We start from the raw sequence: 22600 nt of genomic DNA, 5'->3' as shown, positions 1-22600 counted from the left end.
CCAATGTAGGTGATTTTCAGCTTTTACTGATGTGCACAAAGATGCTATAGAATTATATATATATATTTAAAATGAAACTAATTGATATGCAATGGTATATACCTGTACATGTTTTGGGCACATAGTACTATGGTAGTATTTTTTAAAAACTAATTTTTTTTTGGAAGTAACCTAAACTCTTTTTTAGATGTTTAGAATAATAAAACACATTTTATCTTCATATATGAACAGAAGGGAGATTTTGATCACTTTTTATGGCAATTTCCATCATGAGTGTAGCTAGGTTACACACGCGAGCGCGCACACGCCTGTACTCCTGTGCGCATGCGCAGTCCCCTCTTCAGCTCGGTCAGTGGCTGCTGCTGTTTCTCTCCGAGAATCTCCGTGTTTTTCCGCCTCGTTCTCTTCCGCCGCGGTGTATGCGTCCGAATCCGACACCCGAGCCCGTGCTGCTCGGTCCACACTCCCGGTAACGGCTCGGCTCGGCTCCGGACGTTATGCGCTCAAACGAGGCCTACATGCTGAATCTGTCCTCCTCTTCCTCCTGCTCCTCCTCCTCCTCCTCTTCCCCCTCCCATGCATGAAGCTCACCGTGATGGCTGATGATCAACAACAACAGCCCGGTGTTCCCGGAGCGTCCCTGCAGAGCCTCGAGGCCACGGCACTGCAGTACAACAAGATCAAGAACTCCATTTGGTGAGAGATCCGATCTCGCAAACACTGCATGCATCCGATGGCTGGCACTTGTAACGGGATGTCTGATTCCATTGCATGTTATGTTTTGATTGTTTACAGCCTTATTTTAACTGGACAGTGGGCCTGCATGTGATTTCGTTGCATGCAATATTTGATTTCAGATGCATGATTTCATTGCATGATGTCTGATTTGATCTCATTGACTATCTCGTCATTGCACTGGACGTCAGGTGTCATTGCACAGTATATCTGATTTCAGATTCAAGTTATATCTAAATTCAGTGCATGGGAATGGCCAGTCCATGGGTAGGGTGATTTTGTTGCATGGACTTTCTGATGTCATTGCATAGAATTACTGATTTAATTTCATGTGGCACGTCTGGTTTTTAAATGCATGTAATATCAGATTTCAGTGCATGTGATTGTCAGATTTCTAATTTCATTTGTATGTCTGTTTTTAGTTGCAATGGATGTATGATTTCATTGCATGAGGAGGAAGTCCTGAGTTTTAACTGATTGATTTAGTCACTTATGCCATTGAATCGGATGTCAATCGGACTTCAATTTCAATTAATGTCGAATTTTAGTGCATGGGGATGACTGATAATGCATTCTGGCATGGGATATATGATTTCAGTGCATGTGATTATTAATATTTCTAAATGCATTGAATTGGGTTTTCTGATTTCAGTGGCATTGAATGTAGCCTATGATGATTTCAGTGACTTGGATAGAATTTATACGAGCATACTGATTTTGTTGCATGGACTTTCTGATGTCATATCTGATTTCTAATTTCATTGCATTTGGATATCTGATTTCAGTTGCAATGGATATATGATTTCATTGCATTCTGATTTTTATCTTGATTTTCTTCAATGCATGTCATTGCATTGGATGTCAGATTTCTTTGCATAACTCATCTAATTTCAAATGCAAGTAATATATAATTTAATGCATGGGGGAATCTGATATAATTTAATAGATTGTATGATTTTTTTTGTCTGATTTCATTCTTTGGAGATGATTTTGTCTGATTTCATTGCATGGCATATCCGATTTCAAATGCAAATATATGATCTCAGTGCATGACTGTGTCAAAGTCTACTTGTAATTTCATTACATTTCATTTTCATGTCCGATTTAGCTGGAAATGAGCTCAAAGGGGTCTTTCAAAATCAATCAGACATCCCATTCAACTGAAATCAGACACTCCATGCGGTGATATCAGATAATCCGTGCAATGATTAGACATCATCCACATGCAATGACATCAGAAAACCCATTAGACAAAATCAGACTCCATGCAATGAAATCATATTTTATATGCATTTGAAATTGCATTTTGAAAGTGACGTCAAGCACCCTTTGCATTGAGATCCCATGCAGTGACATCAGAAAATCCCCATGCAAAATCATACATCCAATGCAACTAAAATCAGACATGCATGATTATTAACCTAAGATGTCTACAAAATCTTATTTTCTCCAGATCCAACAAACCTGATCGTTTAACGTGCATGTGTAGCAGAAATGCACATGCCCTGACACGACCTTTGACACTGTCATTAATAAGGAAAGAAAAGTCCTGCTCTTTCTACGAATTCTTTTATCTTAAATGGAACCGCCTCCTGGAAATGCCCTGCCTGTTATCTGGAACTCAACAGCGCGTCTTGTTTTAATCACTGTGTTTATACTTTTTTTACTCAAGCATAACTGCACTAACATTCCTTGTTTTTCTTGTTTTGCAGCAAATCTGTACAATCAAAAGTGGAGAGTATATTGGTAAGTCTCTCATGTCATTACTTATGAACATTTAATGCTATCAGACAGATATTTTGGACTCTAAATTCATATTCTGCATGAGCCATGTGCGAAGGTGTGGTTTATAATGCAGATGCGTTCTGTATTAATGCAGCAAGTTGCAAACAACTATTACAGTTAATGAACTCTATTATATGGAGGAAGAATATATATATTTAAAATATTATTCATAAATGTAACAATTTATTTAATATTGATGTCTGATCCTATTACTGTTGCACCTGTTTATAAAGAGAATTGGCTTTTTTTTAAAAAAAGCAATATTTGGTAAATATTGCATTAAAAATTGATAGAAATGGCTTTCATTAATGTCATTTTTATGTCAAATTTTTACATTTCCTATCAAAATTAAAGTGAAAGAGCTTATATAATTGCTCTAGTTTTATATTGTTATAAGAAAACATTGTTAGATTATTGTATATCATTTTCTTTAAATGCATTCGGGTAGAAACACGGTAACATTCAAAACTTTAAAAAGTTTGCACTTTCACTCATTAATGAGAAGTTACTGATCGAATATAATATGGTTTAAGTTTAAAAATATTAAATTATCACTGTTTTATAAGCTTACATACAGACCCGAGAATGCAATAGGAATGCATACAGTTTTTTTTAATGCATTACAAGGGTTAATCTCTACTACTTCTACGTCTTTAAGCAGAATTGATGTAAATGAGCTTCTTTTCGGTGCAAGTGATCAACATATTGTTTTACAACTCGAGTACCGCACGTTTTGCTGATGAATAGTTTTCTACACCACATTTGTTTGTTGTTAAGTAGGCTTTTTTTAGTTTGCTGAGAACAATCTTTTATGTGAGTTAGGAAAACTAGACAGAAATATCCACAACTTTCAACCGATAATGTTCAAGACAAAGCTGACAAAAATGAAAGTCAGAAGTCAGTCCTTGCAGGCTTTTCTATTTTATGTTAATTATTGCTTATATATATATATATATATATATATATATATATAAACATGTGTCTTGACTCCAGTATCAGACAGTTGTAGTCATGGAGACTGTTACCAGGAAAATGAAAACACGGTTTAGAATCACTATGGTGACTACATTTAAAGCAAGCAAAACTTCCTTAAACGAATAATGTGTTATAGTAGTTTCAGTTTGAGTTGCTATTTTTAGCTAACATTGAAGTAATATGCCACAATTTATAATGAAATGGAGTAGAATACTATAAAATGTTTATCTTCATGAGGCCGGGCTGGTGGAAGTACTTGTTCTAAGGTTCAGCTATATATTCACAGATTTTCAACAGTGTGCAAATGTACAAATAAACAGTAAAGTAATTGGCTTCTAAAGATTCAGTATGAATGATTCTTTCTCCAGGTAATAGAGTTAATTAGTGTCATTGTTGCTATTTGTGGAAGCAATGCTGTAATGTCGTACATTATTTAAAAATTTTGTTTATCTGTTACAAACGAGCCTTATCCAGTCAGAATTTAGAGTTGAATCTATATGATTCCTATCAGAAATTCGAGTTCAATCTTTCTGTTTGCAATCAGAATTTAGAGTTGAATCTGTTTCTAATCAGAATGAAAATTTGAATCTGTCTGTTTCCAATCAGAATTTAAAGTTGAATCTATATAATTCCGATCAGAATTTAAAGTTGAATCTATATAACCCCGACCAGAATTTAAAGTTGAATCTATATAATTCTGATCAGAATTTAAAGTTGAATTTATATCATTCTGATCAGAATTTAAAGTTGAATCTATATAATCCCGATCAGAATTTAAAGTTGAATCTATATAATTCCGATCAGAATTTAAAGTTGAATCTATATAATCCCGATCAGAATTTAAAGTTGAATCTATATAATCCCGATCAGAATTTAAAGTTGAATCTATATAATTCCGACCAGAATTTAAAGTTGAATCTATATAACCCCGACCAGAATTTAAAGTTGAATTTATATCATTCTGATCAGAATTTAAAGTTGAATCTATATAATCCCGATCAGAATTTAAAGTTGAATCTATATAATTCCGATCAGAATTTAAAGTTTAATCTATTTAATTCCGATCAGAATTTAAAGTTGAATCTATATAATCCCGATCAGAATTTAAAGTTGAATCTATATAATCCCAATCAGAATTTATTTGAATCTATATAATCCCGATCAGAATTTAAAGTTGAATCTATATAATTCCGATCAAAATTTAAAGTTGAATCTATTCGATTCCTATCAGAAATTCGAGTTGAATCTTTCTGTTTGCAAATAGTATTTAGAGTTGAATATGTTTTCAATCAGAATTTAAAAGTTGAATCTGTAGTCAAAATTATTGTTTTTTTTATTGCCAAAAATCATTAGGATATTAAGTAAAGATCATGTTCCATGAAGATATTTTGTAAATTTCATTCCTACCATAAATATATATTTTTTAAAAATTTGTGAGTGGATGCAGCAAAATCGCAAACATAAATGCACAACTTTAAAGGCGAATTTCTCAGTTTCGATTTTTTTTTCTTTCTTTTTTTCACAATCAAATTCCAGATTTTCAATAGTTGTATCTCGGCCAAATATTGTCCTATCCTAACAAACCATACTAAAATGGAAAGCTTATTTATTCAGCTTTCATATGATGTATACATCTCAAAAAAAAGAAAGAAAAAAAAGTTTACCCTTGTGACTGGTTTTGTGGTCCAGGGTCACATATATCAGCCGTAGCATTGAATAGATGGACTAATAACGGCTACCTGGTGCATTTAGGAAATAACAGCGAATTGTCTTTTATTTTTTTATTTACTGCTCATTGGCTGTCAAGCCTCACCCCATTCATGAGTGCCGGTTTCCCCTAGCAACAAAGAGGCAAATAGAATAGGAAGAGGTGAGAGGAATTCATTCTCACCAGCCAATTGAATGCGAGGTGGGAGGAGCCTGTGCTGAAACGAAGTGTGTGTCAGCATTGACATGCATGTTTACTGACAAGGTTTACATGGCAACTGGCTAAAAGCTGAGCAGGATTGCAGGTTTGCTGGTCATATGCGCAGACACACTCCAGTATTGTGTGTTTGCTGGACTCGAGGGGACCTGCTTTTCCCCTTTGAATACGCCAACCGTGCGCAAATGAATGCAGGAGAAAACGGTGATGTCATGGACTGCGAAGTCTTGCAGGGCCCGAAATAAACGTTTGACTACTGGATACCTTGTGTAATCTGTATTGAAACCATCATGGCCTTGATCAACCTTCGAGTGATCAACCTTTAAGTGTGCTAAAATGACCAAAAGCACATCATCAGATATAATAAATCAGTTGTTCTGTAACATGCTTGGTGTGTAACACTACAGATTTCACACCCAAATACTAAATGAACTGACAGTTTAAGTTTTTTAAGTTAATTATTTCTTAAGTTAGTCATAGAAGTTTGATGATTTTAAGAGTTTTATTACATTTAATAACCGTGTGAACATGCCTGACTAAAAATAATATCAATCTTGTCTGAAATGCTCTTGTGTTCTTCATTTACGCAGCAAGATGTTGAGAAGTTTACAGATATCGAAAAGCTCTACCTCTACCTTAAGTTGCCTTCTGGTCCCATTAGTGGCAATGACAAAAGGTACACGTTATTTTAAAACCATTTATTCCTTTCCATATCCCCCTCCCTTCCTTTTATGATTTAAACACATTAAAAACCATTTGTGATCTTTGTGCTTTGCAATATCAAATACACTCATAGCATATAGTATGTCTGATGTTTATTATTCACTCATTCAGTGAAATATGCATATCTAGTGGGATGCATTGGTGTAACAAAATTAAGTATCATTTTTCAGTAACACTTTACAATAAAGTTAATAATATATGAACTAACAATGAGCAATACATGTGTTACAGTATTTATTAATCTTTGTTAATGTAAGTTAATAAAAATACAGCTGTTCATGTTAGTTCAAAGTGCATTAACTAATGTTAACAAACACAACTTTTTGTTTTTATTATGTATAACGTGAAATGAATAACTAAGATTAATAAATGCTGAAGAATTGTTCGTTCTTAGTTCATGTTAACTAATAAAACTTACTGTAAAGTGTTACCCATTTTTCTTTGGAATCGCCTATTTTTGCATTTGTTATTTTGCATGATGCTGTATTGAATCATATGAGCTCATCATTTCACCATTTAAATAGATTTTGTGTAAATTATGACATTGCAATACCAAGCTTCCTGTGTTTTATCATTTGTTTCCCCTTATCTGTCCATCATGTCAACCCCTCTTTCCCAACATGATGTCCAATAGAACTGAAAATCAGAGGGGCTCTGCAAGTCCTGCAATATGGTACTACAACTTTAACTATATCAAAGGGAAAAACATGATTGAATTAATTTTTAACGTGATATATTATACAGGAGTAACAAATGTACACACATATTTCTGCAACTGCGGTTTTTAAAGCCTCCGTTTTCCCTCTGTTTTTCCCGTAGTGACCAGAATTCAATGTCGTCCAGTCGGACTCAACAAACATACGCGTTCAACTGGATCCGAAATCACTTGGAAGAGCATCCGGAAACCTCACTGCCAAAACAAGAGGTGTACGACGAATACAAGTGAGTGCGATTTAATGCAGGAACGGACAGAATTTGTTTGCTTTTACTCATCGGATTCCCATGCTGTTTTTTTTTTTTGTTTTGTTTGTTTTTTAATAGGAGTTATTGCGACAATCTGGGATACCATCCTTTGAGCGCAGCTGATTTTGGAAAGATCATGAAAAATGTTTTTCCAAACATGAAGGCACGTCGTTTGGGCATGAGGGGGAAATCAAAATATCCTTTTCTGTGGACATTTTTAATGCCACATACACTACACCTAATGCAATACACCTTTTGAAACAAACTAAATGCATTGATAATATGTGACCCTGGACACATGTGCAAATTTTTTAAATTACGATTTATACATCATCTGAAAGCTTATCATTGATGTATGGTTTGTTTAGATACGACTATTGAAAATCTGGAATCTTGAGGGTGCAAAAAAAATGAAACATTGAGAAAATTGCCTTTAAAGTTGTGCATTTATATCTCTGATTGTGATGCATTCACTCACAAAAATAAATGTTTTATATATTTACAGTAAGAAATTTACAAAATATCTTCATGTAACATGTTCTTTACTGAATATACTAATGATTTTTGGCATAAAAGAAAAATTGATCATTTTGACCCATACATTTTATTGTTGGCTATTGCCACAAATATACCCGTGTGACGCGTGACTGGTTTTGTGATCCAGGGTCACATATGTGAGACGTCATGAGAATTGTTTATCAGAATTGAACCTTTACAATGGATCACGTACTGCTATAGTGGGCTGAGGAAAAAAGCATTTGTGCACATGCCGTCACTCCCAAACCTGGACTTACACAAATCTGGAGATGGGGTGAGTGTCCTGTTCAATAATAATATTAGGATGTTTTCTGGAGGATCATGTGACACCAAAGAGTAATGATAAAGAAAATTCAGCTTTGCATCAGGAATATATTACATTTGAACATACAGTATAATCATGTAGATAAATTGTATTGATATTTCACAGTATTACTAGGGAGGGATGCACAGATATGAAAATTTTGGCCGATACCGATAAACAATAATTCTTTTATATTTCGAAGCCGATAACCGATATAATGGCCAACTGATCTAAATCCAAATTTTTATATAATTTTTGAGAGCCTGATTACAAAAAAAGTCTCATCATTAAAGGCCATGTCCCAAACACACAATTATAATGTTCTCATTATAATTTTATGTAGCCGATATGACAGACTTGCGCTGCACAACTGTATTTTCCTTTTTCGAAGTGATTCCAATTATTATTTAAAGCAATTCAAAACCATCATGTTGAACAGTGTGCATCTGAAGTCTCTCAGCTGAAGGCTCTAATCCATTATTTATCAGCTTTAATATATCAGCCAAAATTTCTTATCAGCCCGATAACAATAACACCAAAAATTATCATATATCGGCCGATACCGATATGGTGGCCGATATTTCCTCCATCCCTAAATATTACTCTTTTTACTGCATTTTTGCAGCTTTTGCATTTAGATACTTATAAACATTCCTCAATTTTGACCAGCCATGTAATATTTTCACCAGTTATAACTGATAAGCAAATCCCCTGTTATCTGTCTGCTGCTTTAGTGTGAGTTGTTGGAGTCGACTGGACAGTCTCCCAGTGCCGAGGACGAGATGCGATCTGCTGCCTGTGGTCTGGTCTGCGAATGGGCTCAGAAGGTTTTGAGTCGCCAGTTTGACAGTGTGGAAGAACTGGCACGCTTTCTTCTTAACAGTCACTATATAGGCACTAAGTCCATGGCAGCTCTTACTGTTATGACTGGAACCCCAACAGGCAAGACAAAAATTACCTCACTTACAAACTTGCGTCATTATGCAATGCATGATTAAACTTATCATTGTGTTTTACTTTAACTCTTTTTATTGATGCTTTTCAATCAGAGAGTTACACAGAGAAAGGCAATACAGTATTTGTTTCACCATATTAAACAAGAAATCCAGCTGAAATTAAACAAAAGCATTCCTTACTATCTGAGTCAGTTACAAAAAAAGGAAAGGATTATAAATGCATATATAAAGTATATTACAAAACAATACCAGTAAAATAATAATAAATTCAAATATATATATATGTGTATTACATATATGCATGCAGTGTGGTAGCAATATAGACTAAATACTGCAAATATTTGAACATTACTAAGAGAGAGAAAACCAACAAAACTTGCACCTTTTTAAACAATCACAGAAAAAACCCAAATACAATTTATTTTCTCTTTTTTTATGTACTCTGTTTTCTTTATCAATCGGGGGTGAGAGAGAGGACAAGAAAATGTATCATTGTTTTTAACTTATTCCCTATTTAAGCTTATTTAAACCTATTTCCTAAAAATGCCAGGTATGAAAACCCCTACGTCTGCGTTTGTGCCAACCAGTGAAGCCAACTCATTCCTTCCCCAAGTGAAGACCCTCCCTTCGCCTTCTGTAGACGCCAAACAGCAGCTTCAGCGTAAGATCCAGAAGAAGCAGCAGGAGCAGAAGCTCACCTCTCCCTTGCCCACCGATGCCCAGGTGAGAAGGGCTGAGGCGGGCACACCTGTCCCTGGGTCCAGCCTGACCTCTGGAAGCCCTGCATTACTGTCCCCTCAACCAACCATAGGCATTGTGGTTGCTGCTGTTCAAAGTCCTATCACAGTAAGGAGATTTTGGTTGCTAACGGGTAGGGGTGTGACGAGACACTTATTTTAGAAGACGAGACACAAGATTGGGTTCACAAGATGAGATTTTTGCACAATATTTTATAGAAATCCTCAATGACAAAATTCATGACTGGAAAAAGAGTCTGCAGGTGCATTTTTAAAATGTTTTAGTTAATAACCTTGAATGTCATTTCATTCTACTTTCTGAGTATGAATTATCGGTAACACGTTACAATAAGGTTCAAAACTTAATGCATTAACGAACAATGAGCTATACATTTGTTACAGCATTTATTAATCTTTGTTAATGTTAGAAAAAATAAATAAAGCTGTTCATTGTTAGTCCATGTTATTTCACAGTGCCTTAACTAATGTAAACAAACACAACCTTTGATTTTTATAACGTATTAGTAAATTTTGAAATTAATATTACCTAAGATTAATAAACGCTGAAAAAGATTTGTTCATTCTTATTTCATGTTAACTAAGGTAGTTAACTAATGAGCCTCATGGTAAAGTGTTACCAAATTATCATATGCATTGAAAGCCAACGATATACAAGCACTGTTAAAGGTTTTGCCACAAACTCCACTGACGGGAAAATCTCCTGTATGATTTAACATGAGTCTCTTCAGACCTTACTGTACATGAATTATGAGCTTCCAGAAGTTCTGATTGAGGTGGTGTGTGACGACCTAATTGAACTACTTTCCACAAACATAAAATTAACATAGAAATAAAAACAGTACAATGGTTTTTATTTTTATAAAAACAGCAAAACGACAGTGGAGGGTATGCCACGGTGGCCACTGTAATGTAATGTGAATGTAGCTGAGGCATATTCTATGCTAATTTCACACTAACGCTCCATCGTGGCGATATCGCGAGACAGCTTTTCACTCGACGAGAAATCTCGTCACATTTTGTCACACCCCTACTAACAGGGTATGGATGATTTGATATTTCTGGATGGGCAATTGCTTCAACTATTGTTTTGTTTTGCAGGTTCAGAGAAGCAGGCAACTAATGACCTCTCCAAGTCCTGTTGGTGCAGCAGAAGGAAAAGTTGTACCGGTTAACTTCCAGGTCGTGACGCAATCTCTTAAGCAGTCTCCAAAAACACCCCAGAATATCTCAGCCAGTCCAGTTGGTGACCGGTTGGCCAGACACCGATATGCCCAGATCTTACCTAAACCTTCTGCCACAAGCGCCATTGCACTTCGCTCACCCCCAACGCTCTTAATCACCAACAGCCCCATCAAGACAGTGATGCCCACGCCTCATGTTAGCTCTGTAAATGTGGTCAAGATGACTGCAATATCGCTAGCACCCAACAGTAGCAGTAATAGTAGTACCCCTACCCCGTTGCGACCTGCGTCGGCAGGCATCAGTAGCACAGCTTCCCAGGAAGAATCTAACCAAACCCAGCAAGCTCATAACGGGGCGTCTACCATCTCTCTTCAGTCATCTGGATTTGGGAAACCTGGACGTCCTTCTATAACCCCAACCCCGTTAGCGTCCACCATTACCAATGAGGTGAAAGTGACATTCGAAGCTGTGAATGACAGTAACTCAGCTATTTCTGTTGATAAACAAAGCACTGCATCAGGGGCAAGTACAGGACAAAAGAACGAAAGAGCCACTAAATACCGGGCTTCCAGTGAACCCTCTTTACTTATTAAGGCGTCCCCTGTGCCTGAGAGAGTTATAAGGGCCAAGAGTGACTCTACAACCCCTTCAAGTACAATCATGGAGGCTCTTGCCCCAAGCAGCAATAACAACAGCAATGATCAACCAGAAAGTACTTTGTATTTAACTGTTTCTAGCCAGAATGTAGACGCCGAATTGTCATCCATTTGTACGGTGGCATCTGCAAGCACTTCTTCTAAAGATGCTGGTCTCTGTCTAAAAAGCCCTCGAAAACGCTCTGCATCTGTTTTGGAAACCCATACAATCCCAGTTAAAAGAGTATTCATTTCCCAGCAACCTTTGGATGTTAACAGCAGTAACAGGCCTGGTCTTGTAATATCAGCTAAGAAGATCCAGAGACCTGGCACCCCAGCAAGACCAGAGAGTGCTCCATGCAAAGTTACGCTAAAACACAGTAGCTCTTTTCCAAATCAAATCTTGGCTCTTTCTGACACACCCATTGGAATCTCTCGGACTGTTAATCCTCAAATCGAGAATGAAGTTGCTGATATCAGCGTGAATGAAACAGCTTCTGGTAATAGCACAGCTTTATTGCAGCAAATCCCAAGTCACCACCAAATCAGTAGTGTTGTTTCTCAGGAGGTATCCGCTGTAAGTGAGCTCAAGAGCTCGCTGCAAGACTTCTCGCAACAGATGCAAGCAGAACACAAGCAGAATGCAGCTAATCCGTTACCGTTGATGGCAACTGAGACCTCCAGTCAGCTCTCTCTTCAGCAGGACATTGTTGATTTTGCAGGAGCCCAAGCTAGCATTGACTATTTCCCCTTCAATGATGATGATATGACCCAGGATAGTATCGTAGAAGAGCTTGTACAGATGGAGGAGCAAATGAAGCTAAATAGCAGCTTGCAATCCTACCTAAGTTGTGTGGATATATCCCTACAAGGTCAAGCCACAGTTGGACAAGGAACAATCCTGTCGCCCCATCAGACAAGTACGCAGTTCTATCATTCCTCCCATAGTAGTGCAACGCCAGTGCACACGCCAACTCCGACGCCTACGCCAACACCAACGCCTACTCCAACTCCTACCTCCGAGATGCTACCAGGGGGGAATAACATGACCAGGGAAAGCCCATGTTCCCGAATGGCAACTGTTACCCCGGTGGATAGCATCTTAGGTGGGCGCCATACACCCATCAGCACTCCACTGTCAAACTGCAGTAGCAGTGTTCCTCCAAGTCCCATTGAATGCCGCAATCCCTTTGCATTCACTCCTATCAACTCCAGTATAACTGGTTATCATGATGGTAGTGTTGTGTCCAGCAGTCCAGTAAAACCCATGCAAAGGCCTATGGCCACCCACCCAGATAAAGCCAAGCTGGAGTGGATCACCAACCGGTACAACAGCACCGCAGGCTCTCCTGTTATCTCAACCAACTCCACCATTGCTATCCTCCCCAGTTACCAGGATCTGGTCGAGGACCACTTCCGAAAACCACACGCCTTTGCAATCCCAGGCCAATCTCTCCAGTCTCAGTCAAGGCATCAGGATGGAAACTTTGGACGGTTAACAGCCGTTTCACCAGTGCAACAAGGACAGCAAACCACCCTTAGTAGCAGGCAAGAAAGTTTTGCCGTCCCAGCTCCGTTGGATAATAAAGGGGCCGGAAGCACATCCGCATCTGGAACCTTCCGGTGCCGTAGCGTTAGCCCGGCAGTTCGCCAGCGTAACCTCAGTGGCACCACTGCACAAACAGTCCCCACTCCTCGGTCTGTTGTTTCTCCCTTTAATTGCCCCCTGACATCTGAGGTCCTTAATATTCTGGCCAACAACCAGTCGGTGGTCAGTGCCAATAGTTTGGCCCAAAGGAGCCAATCAGTGCCGCTAAACATCATGATGCAGTCTGAGCTGCTACCTGTCAGTCACCAGGTGCAGCAAAGCAATAGTGCTAAGATCACAACCGTGCTCCTCAGCAAGATGGACACGGATGGAGATGATGCAGTGCGAGGACTTGGTGTAAATAACCTGCCCTCCAATTACACTGCACGGATGAACTTAACCCAAATCTTGGAGACGACACAGGGCTTCCCCGGAGGCCCCAACCCTCAGAACCAGCAGCTGCCTCTGGACTCAAGCCCTTCGCCATTTGACTTCCAGAAGACGGGTTACCTCATAAGCACGGGAGAGGAACAAGTCGTCTTCTCCAGTGGCGACAGTCAAGCACAATCAGGCTCTGGACTGCAACAACCGGAAGAGCAGCTTGAGCTCCAAGAACCGCAATTGGAGCTGCAAGATCAACACCTACAACTGCAGAATCAACAGCTGGAACTTCCAGATCAGCAATTACAACTCCAAGACCAACAGATGCAACTCCAGGACCAACAGATGCAACTTCAAGACCAACAGTTGCAACTCCAGGACCAACAATTGCAACTCCAGGACCAACAATTGCAACTCCAGGACCAACAGTTGCAGTTGTCAGACCAACAACAGTTACAAGATGATCCAGATCTCACCCGGCAGCACTTGTTGCCCCAAACCTCTCAGCAGGTCGTGGATCATGAGCACCAAGAGCAACTGGACTTCAACACTACCGTCAAGGATCTCCTAGGGGAGGACAGCCTCAACCCCAGTTCACAACTCGTCGGACAAGTGGCGTCAGAACTTAGTGCGGTCGCTTCTGACTTTTCCAGCGATATCCGGTTGACTTCTGACCTTTCTAGTAGCATTAATGACCTGAACACTTTGGACCCCAACTTGCTGTTTGACCCCAGTCAACAGCAGGACCAATATGAAGATGCCACACTGGAAGAACTGAAGAACGATCCTCTGTTTCAGCAGATTTGCAGTGATACTGTGAATTCTGCTGGTTTTGATTGGCTGGAGAATAAAGACCAGCCAACTGTGGAAATGTTGGGATAATATTATTTCCCGTTCCTTTACTGTTGATGTTGCTGTTGTCATTGTTGTTTATATTTATGGTTTCCGTTCAGCGTTTTGTTTTTTGTATTGCAATGTTTTGTGTATCCAAAAATATTGAATGGCGTGTCTGTGCAGCAAAAATCTGGATGCTTTGGACTTGTCCAGTGTAAAGTGCCAGCCTGAGGTAAATCTCTTACAGGCATGTGCTTTATCAAATTATTTTTTTTTTACAACTGTTTTGTTTGTATTCCTATTGGTTTCGTAGATAATTCCAGTCATTTTTCCCTATTATTCAGAAGTAATTTATCTTGGATGGTCAAATATTTCATCTGGTTCCAATTGATAATGAAACATCACCTGGTGCACAAGCATATCCTTGATTTAATTCACACTCTTTTATACGTTTCCGTCCACTAAAAACAGTGGATATTGAGAACTTGCATGCAATATTCCAAGTGACAAGTCATTGACTTTGGGGAAACACCCTTTCTAGATGGTCGTATAAGTATCTTTTATTCTGGCTTTGCGAGATTGGTTGGAGTGTATTCAAATATCGTAAGTACAGCAGAAGTGAAATATCACATCTACATATCGTAAACCAGCCAGTTCAATGAACTGCAAGGTGCTACTTGGTGCTGACTTAAAGAATCGCATTTACTGAATCTCTCATCAGCCGTCATTGGTTTTGTCAAAGTGGTTTTACACATTTTTGGGGGGAAAGGTTATTTAAGGCCATAAAACTTGTACTGTTAAAACTGTTGGGTAGGGATGAGATTTGTGCTATATGCGTTTGTTTTTTCCAGAAAAAAAAAAAGAAGACTCTTCTGCCTTATTTCCAGAGTCTAAGGCCTTATTCCATCTCATAAAAGGCTTTGATGTTTTGAATTCAAGAATGAACTTGGTGCACTTAAAAAAGAAAAAAAGGTGTTGTGCATTAGCGGTGAACATTTCTTGATCATCTCTTTAGATGGTCGCTAGCCATTTGTAGGTTTCTGCGCCTTTTTTTGCACATCATTTCAAACTGGTAGACAATGGTATGGTAATGGCTAGATATTCTTTCCAACTCGAGATCGACAGGCAAACCTGTGTAGTTTCTCCGGCCTTAACTCCATACCAAAGAGAAGCTGTCGAAGAACAAGAGACGTTGCGGTTTCCATCTTCAGTTGGCGTCACCCAAAAGGGATCTTGTAGACAATGTTTTTTTGCTTTGTTTTTATCCGATTGCGGGATGAATCTTGTGTAAATTATGTATATGGCGGATGTACAGATAACTGGTTTGGGGAGCATGTTGTACAAGTTCACAAAGGCTAAATTTCTAGGCTGTTCAAGTTAGTGCGACAATTGTATAAAATAAAAAAAAGGACATAGTGGTCATTATGAAATTTCCATTTTATCGAGATGCTAATGGTGATATGTAGGTAGATGAGAGTGCCCTTAAGAAAACTTTGAGGAATCATAAGTCCATAGCCAGCACGATATCTCGCTTGTTACGTTTCTGGCTTTCTGTGATGTGCTAGTAAATGCTGTCTGTTGGATCTGTAGCTTGCTAATGTACCATATTTCTTAGGAGTTTATTGGTTCCTGCATATGCAGATGTGATGTGTAAATGAGAGAGGATGTTATAGCATGGATTTATCAAAAAAAAAAGAAATTAGATGAGGCTAGAATATAAAGGCGTTCATTTTATCGTGACTATGTTGTGTGCGGAGGCGAATCAAAGGAGCGGACACTGGAAATGGTTTTGAAATTCACATTATTGCACTAAAAGCTTTCGTATTGTTTGTTTATTTCTGTCGTTTTAAGGAACAATTGGTGCCCACGCTATTTTTCTTCTAATGACAATAAAAAGCTAAAGGGGAATAACTCATGCTAAAAAATTACAATGAATTATTGCCTTGTGTAGCAATGAGCTCTAATCTCAATGAGATCCGCGTTGTACAACTTCTCGTACCTGAGAAGAAAATATGAAAATACAAGATTTAAAAATGACATTATTAAGCAGTGTGTTTTAAAAAAAAAAAATTCCAACATGCTTCATGTTATAAAATGACTGTATGTGCGCATGTATGTTAAAATATCTATGGTAGTATTTGTCGTGACCACTCTTAGCCAATCAGAGCACTGGTATCGTTAACCAGGTCAAGAGGAGACAAAAGTAGTTCTATATGCATTTTATGATGTTTACTAAGTTAAAATAAGTCTATTTCTGTTCATGAATGTTGTTCTATTGTTATTGTTTCTTATTTCGTTTTGAATATATCCTTTTTATATATTAAAAAAACGCCTATGTGAAGAAAGCTGTAAATATTTTTTATGTTCTGGCATTCATCAAGGCACTGATTAATAACCGTTTTTTATTTTAGAAGTACGACTCCGGTTCTCTTTTGATACGCAGGGATTGATGCCGCAGTTGGTCCGATGTCTGGTAGGAAAACATGTTCATTCTGTCTGTCCGTTTGGATCTGTAGATTTGAGCCTTCTGATGTGCTTGTTTATCTGCTCTATGTGGACAGTAGCTTGTTAATATTGCAAAAGCGTTTCAGCGATGTTTTGTTCTTTTCTCTCTCTTTTTTTTTCCAATGGAAAGTACTCACAGGTGAGATTTTTTAAGTGGTTTTAAAAGCCAATAAACATTTTTTTAAACAACACTGTTGTCCTGACCTGTTTTATGCAGTATTGCTGCTTTGAGCGCAACACTGCCCTCTGTTGCTTCATATTGACATCGCAGCTTAAAAACTAAACAAAAAACACAGGAGATAATGGTCATATCATGCATGACTGCTAGGATCTCACAAATTCTTCAATCAACAGCATTCTTCAATGTCAAGTAAAAAATAAAAATCTAAATTCTGTTATATCATACTAAACTATTTAATACTCTTCCAGCTGATATCAGACATGCACATTAGTTGGTTTTACAGAGTTAGCTTTCGTTTGACATTTACTTAATTGATTCTGTTTTAAATTATATTTCTATATTTATAAGTATATATATTAGTATAATTTGTCATTATGTAAATATATTTATATATATAATTTTAAAAATAGTAATTGTTAATATATGTATAATTTTGAAATATAAAAATTATATTTAATAATTATTATTTATTAATATATATAATTATCTGTTTATATATTAAAATAATTATAAAATAATATTTAATATTAAGATAATAAATAATATAATAATTATATATAATTATAAATCATATATAATAATTAAATATATATCTTTCTCATAGAAAACATCCTGTAATACAATATTTGTACTAAAACAACAATAAAACACAATTTTCTCCTCATACAATAAACAAAAGATCAAAACATTTGTTACTTGAAATAAAATAAACGTTAACTGAAATAAAATATTTAAAAACGAACCTTATTTTATTTCAGCTATTTCCTGATGTGACATTTCTCATTTACATTTAATTTAATGTGCTAAAATAGCTAACTGACATTAAATAATAATAAAAATATGTGTGTATATAGTGTATATACATACATATATATATATATACACTAGATATTCATAAAAACAAAAACACAACAAAATTAAAACATTCAAAAATGAAAACTAAAAATAAAACCTGAATTATTAGTAACTAAAATAGTGTCTCAGTGATACTAAAACCACAGTTACGATTTACATGCCAAAGTTGAACATCGGCTCCTGAATAATCAAACCGCACTAATAATAAATGCTCTTCTGCATATTCGATCATATCTGCTTTTGCGTGGATTAGAGGTCTTTCTGTCCAAGCCAGAGGTCAAAGGTCAGAGGTTGCTGTAGATGGAGGTTGACCCTGGACGTGGATCCGACCAATGAGAGCGAGGCGTCCGAGTGTTGTGTCCCTTTCCCATGATCCGACGCATATTCACACAATGCTAATGTCTCCGGCCCTATTGATCCACGTCCCTGCTGTCGCTCGCGTCTGGTGCACAAAAACACAAGGACAAATATTATATTCCAGCATAACTAGTCTTCTCTTTCTATGCAAACCCTGGACTGTGATATATACGTGATCAATCAGTGTTCTCTGATCAATAACTGATTAAACTGAGCACACACACACACACTTGCTGAGGTTTGCTTTTATCTTACACTTCTGATGTCAGAGTGATTGATAAGGCTCGTATTAAAATCATGTAAATGTATAAACAGTGATTTAAAAATTATTTGATTTGTACTGGAAAGCAAGATAAAAATACCGTGGAAGAACATTTATGTCTGTTAGACTGAGGAAAACAACTATTTTCACTTTTTCCACGTGGCAAGAAAGTAGAAAGACTGAAAACGTCCTTCGATGATCTTTGTTTTATTTACAACTAAGAAAAGTCTGTAGTCCTGTTGATTTGATCGCAGTAAACGAGCCTGAGCCGAGCCGCCCTCCTCGCGGTGTGTGTGTGTGCACAGAAAGCGAGTGTGTGTGTCTCAAACACTGATGTTTCTCGGATCTCTATTGTCCTGCTGGGTGAGAGATCAGCTCTCTGATCAATAACTGCATTTACTGCACACACACACTCACACACACACACACACACACACTCACACACACTCACACACACACACACACTCACACACACACACACACACACACACTCACACACATATATATATTTAGTCCTGTTGATATATAACAAACACACACACACTCACACATGCACACACTCACACACATATATATATATTATAATATATCAACAGGACTACACTATGTGGGTGTGTGTGTGTGTTTGTTATATATCAACAGGACTAAATATATATATATATGTGTGTGTGTGTGTGTGTATTTTAACCCTCTAGTACTGTTGGCGTGTCGGTCAAAAATGACCAAAATTTCCTTTCTTAATTGAATATTTTGTGTTTTTAGAGGATTTTATGGTACTAAATTATATTTATGCAGTGGTTTTAATCCATTTATTATTCACTTTTTGAGCATAGACCTGAAAATGAAATTACCAACTTAAACTAATAAACCTTCAATGCTTTAAAGCAACAGACTGAAGTTTGGTATCTTTTTGAAGAAGATGTTTGGCTGATTATTGCTAAAGCGAAGAAAAAAAAGTTAACTTGAAAAAAGTTAAAGAATTGTCAAAGAAAATTAATGATATTTACACTTGCTGTACACTTCATGTGAAAAATATTGCACATCTAAACTTTCGTGGTATATGATCACTTTTCAACTCATTTAGCATACATATTTCCACTAATTATTTCTTATATTTTATATTTACTACATTGACATATATAACTTCAGATTTTTATTCATCACGAGTCTGTTGGAGCTGTGAAACTTATTGTATTCAAAGTCAAAGATGCAGAATGATTCCGATGAAATCAGATCATATTACAAGAGGATCTCATGAATATGTAATGCGCTCTGGAGTCACGTGTTCACGGGGGGCGGGAGCGGCGCGCGCAGGAGCGCGAGTGCGAGCACGAGCTTCAGTCAGTGATCGGGTTCTCTGGAGAGTTATGACGCGCTCCGGTCGCGCGCTGGTTTTACGCACGGAATGATTGGGAATTATCGCTAAATGGGGTCCGTGAAATGGAAAACACATCAGCGTCTGCTGATTTTACTCTGGGTTTTATCGTTTTCAGGTAAGAGATGTTTTATTCACTCATATTTTGACAGGAATCTCGTGCGTAAAGTTGAGAATGAAAGATGCTGAAGGCATTTCATCTGTGGAGAACAACACTTAAACCTGATCCAGATTACATCATTAGGCTGTTTAAGGTCATTGATAGATTATTTATTTGGGAAATGTGCTTCTCATGAATTGTCACTACGAAAGGTTTACTACAAATAAAACCAAAAAAAAAAACCATGGTTATTATAGTTAAACCATGACTTGCTACACTAACCAGTTTAACCATGGTATTTGTGGTAAAACTCTGATCAATACACCAAAAAAAACATGTCTATTAGACACTTTTACTGTAATAAACCCATGGTTATTATAGTTAACCCATGGTTTTGCTACACTAACCTGTTTAACCATGGTATTTGTGGTAAAACTGTGATCAATACACCAAAAAAACATGTCTACTACACTTTTACTATAATTAAACCATGGTTATTATAGTTAAACCATGGTAACCACAAACTAACCATGGTTTTGCTACACTAACCATAGTTTAACCATGGTATTTGTGGTAAAAAATATGTCTTTTCATCAGCTATGTTTAATTTAGACAGTAACATCACACCTTGAAAGACTGAAATGGCTTTTAAAGATCTGATTCTGACCATTGCAGTGGATATCATGAATCAAACCAGTTTTATGCAAGTCAAAAGTATTATTTTATGATTGAACCAATCTGACTAAATTAAGATGCAGCAACAAAATTGATTTTAGTGCTTCTTAACACACCTACACATGGCTCAGTTTCACTTTTTATTGTGTGAAAACCCCAAAGTCGTGAAGTCCGGCAAAAGCACCACTGATTCTTCTCGCTCAGTTGACTGTGACTAAATGGATTAGTCTCGTTCTTTCACATTCAGGTCTTGGTTTGCTTGAATCATAATTTTAATTGTGTAAGCTTGACACGAATGTGTTGCGTTTAACCACATTTTTATAATGGCATCTCATCATCTCCAGGGGTTTTTGGCTTCAGCGAGTTGTCTTTCAGCATCCAGCCCTTGGACGTGACAGCATCTCGAGGCCAGCTTGTTGTGTTGGACTGTCAGGCTCAAGGCGAGTCTCCTATCGCGGTGCGATGGAGGAGAGACGGGGTTCAGCTCCAGGAGAGCGTCGGCGTGCGAGTCCTGTCCAACGGGTCGCTGTGCATCTCCAGTGTGAGGACTTCAGACGAGGGCTTCTATCAGTGCCTCGTCCAGAACAAATACGGAGCCATCCTGAGCCAAAGATCCAGCCTTACAATCTCAAGTATGTACGGAGTGGGAAAAGGGGGCGAAAAAGCAAACGTTGAAGTGTATATCGTCTGGGCCGTGATTGACCACATGCTATGTGTTTATACGTTTTTTTTAAAAGAGCATTTGTCGCCAATCAGCTCCATTAAACCATTTTTAAATCCCAAATTCTGGTATTTTAGTTTCAAATCAAAGTAAAACTTTTTGAAAACGGCCTCTATCTGGGCCTTATACATTTGAATTGGAGTTGAGTTGTGGTAGTGATTCAATGATTGTTATGTAATGAGGCGGTGGTATTATTCTATATAATTCAACTACATACAATTTTATAAATTCAATATCTTTCTCTCAAAATCAATGAAGCAAATGTTTAAAAATGCAACACACCTTTTATATGTAAATCATTTGAATTGGAAATGTGTTGCGGTGATGATTCAACGATTGTTCTGTAATGAGGCGGCTATAATAAAAGTTAATACGTAATAGATAGGTAAAATATTAAATAATCTTCATAAAGGCTCAGTAAATGAGCTCACAACATGTGTTCTGACACGTGCACAATAGCGAAAAAAAATTATTGATATGATTCTATATAATTTAATTACATAAAAGTCAGTAAATTAAATATTTCTCTCCCAAAATCAATTTAGAAAATGTTTTAAAATGCAGCACACCTTTTATATGTAAATCATTTGAATTGGAAATGAGTTGCGGTGATGATTCAACGATTGTTCTGTAATGAGGCGGCTATAATAAAAGTTAATACGTAGCCTAATAGATAGGTATAATATTAAATAATCTTCATAAAGGCTTAGTAAATGAGCTCGCAACATCTGCTCTGACACGTGCACAATATATAAAAAAAATTTTATAATTTAATTACATAAAATTCAATAAATTCAATATTTTTCTCCCAAAATCAATTTAGAAAATGTTGAAAAATGCTACATGCCTTTATATGTACGCATTTGAATTGTAAATAAGTTGTGGTAGTGATTAAACTTTTGTTCTGTAATGAGGCGGCTATAATAAAAGTTAATACGTAATAGATAGGTATAATATTAAATAATCTTCTTACAGGCTCAGTAAATGAGCTCTCAACATGTGTTCTGACACGTGCACAATATCGAAGAAATCAATTGCTATGATTCTAAATAATTTAATTGCATAATATTCAATAAAATATATTTTTTTCTACCAAAATCAATTTAGAAAATGTGCTTTTTCTGGGCCTTTTATAAAGCAAATGTAAAGCATTCGAATTGGAAATGAGTTGCGGTGTTGATTCGACGATTGTTATGTGATGTTTCCGTCACTAGACATTCATAATATAAAGTTTTAATCTGTTATAAGGGACAAAATATGAAATAATCTTCAGTGTTTGTGCTCTGACA

General features: G+C 37.0%; 2 protein-coding genes and 1 long non-coding RNA gene across 4 annotated transcripts in view; all 3 read left to right on the top strand.

Moving 5' to 3' along the window:
- The window catches only part of LOC143738891 (uncharacterized), a 254784-nt gene that overhangs the window by 128250 nt on the left and 103934 nt on the right, over positions 1 to 22600 (top strand). The window lies entirely within an intron of this gene.
- Positions 301 to 16974, top strand: rfx7b (regulatory factor X7b). 2 transcript variants are annotated; one of them, XM_077230954.1, is made up of 10 exons: positions 301 to 696; positions 2448 to 2481; positions 6010 to 6095; positions 6777 to 6815; positions 6962 to 7084; positions 7184 to 7300; positions 7832 to 7916; positions 8681 to 8888; positions 9453 to 9748; positions 10759 to 16974. In XM_077230954.1, exons 1-10 carry the CDS (start codon positions 581 to 583, stop codon positions 14326 to 14328), a joined length of 4674 nt encoding a protein of 1557 aa, XP_077087069.1. In that variant the 5' UTR covers positions 301 to 580; the 3' UTR covers positions 14329 to 16974. The 2 variants fall into 2 exon arrangements, with proteins under 2 accessions (XP_077087069.1, XP_077087070.1); XM_077230955.1 differs by having other exon boundaries at positions 7184 to 7312; positions 7844 to 7916.
- The window catches only part of prtgb (protogenin homolog b (Gallus gallus)), a 35456-nt gene continuing 32660 nt past the window's right edge, over positions 19805 to 22600 (top strand). Inside the window, exons 1-2 of the mRNA XM_077230969.1 lie at positions 19805 to 19933; positions 20935 to 21222. Of these exons, the coding sequence (XP_077087084.1) occupies positions 19867 to 19933; positions 20935 to 21222 (355 nt within the window). The 5' untranslated portion in view covers positions 19805 to 19866. The remainder of the gene's footprint in view (positions 19934 to 20934; positions 21223 to 22600) is intronic.

This window comes from Siphateles boraxobius, unplaced genomic scaffold, assembly GCF_051911475.1.
Source record: "Siphateles boraxobius isolate OS27281-9 unplaced genomic scaffold, OSU_SipBor_1 158, whole genome shotgun sequence".
Lineage (NCBI taxonomy): Eukaryota > Metazoa > Chordata > Actinopteri > Cypriniformes > Leuciscidae > Siphateles > Siphateles boraxobius.
The sequence above is the reverse complement of the archived record's forward strand: the minus strand, read 5'-3'. Positions and strand labels throughout refer to the sequence as shown.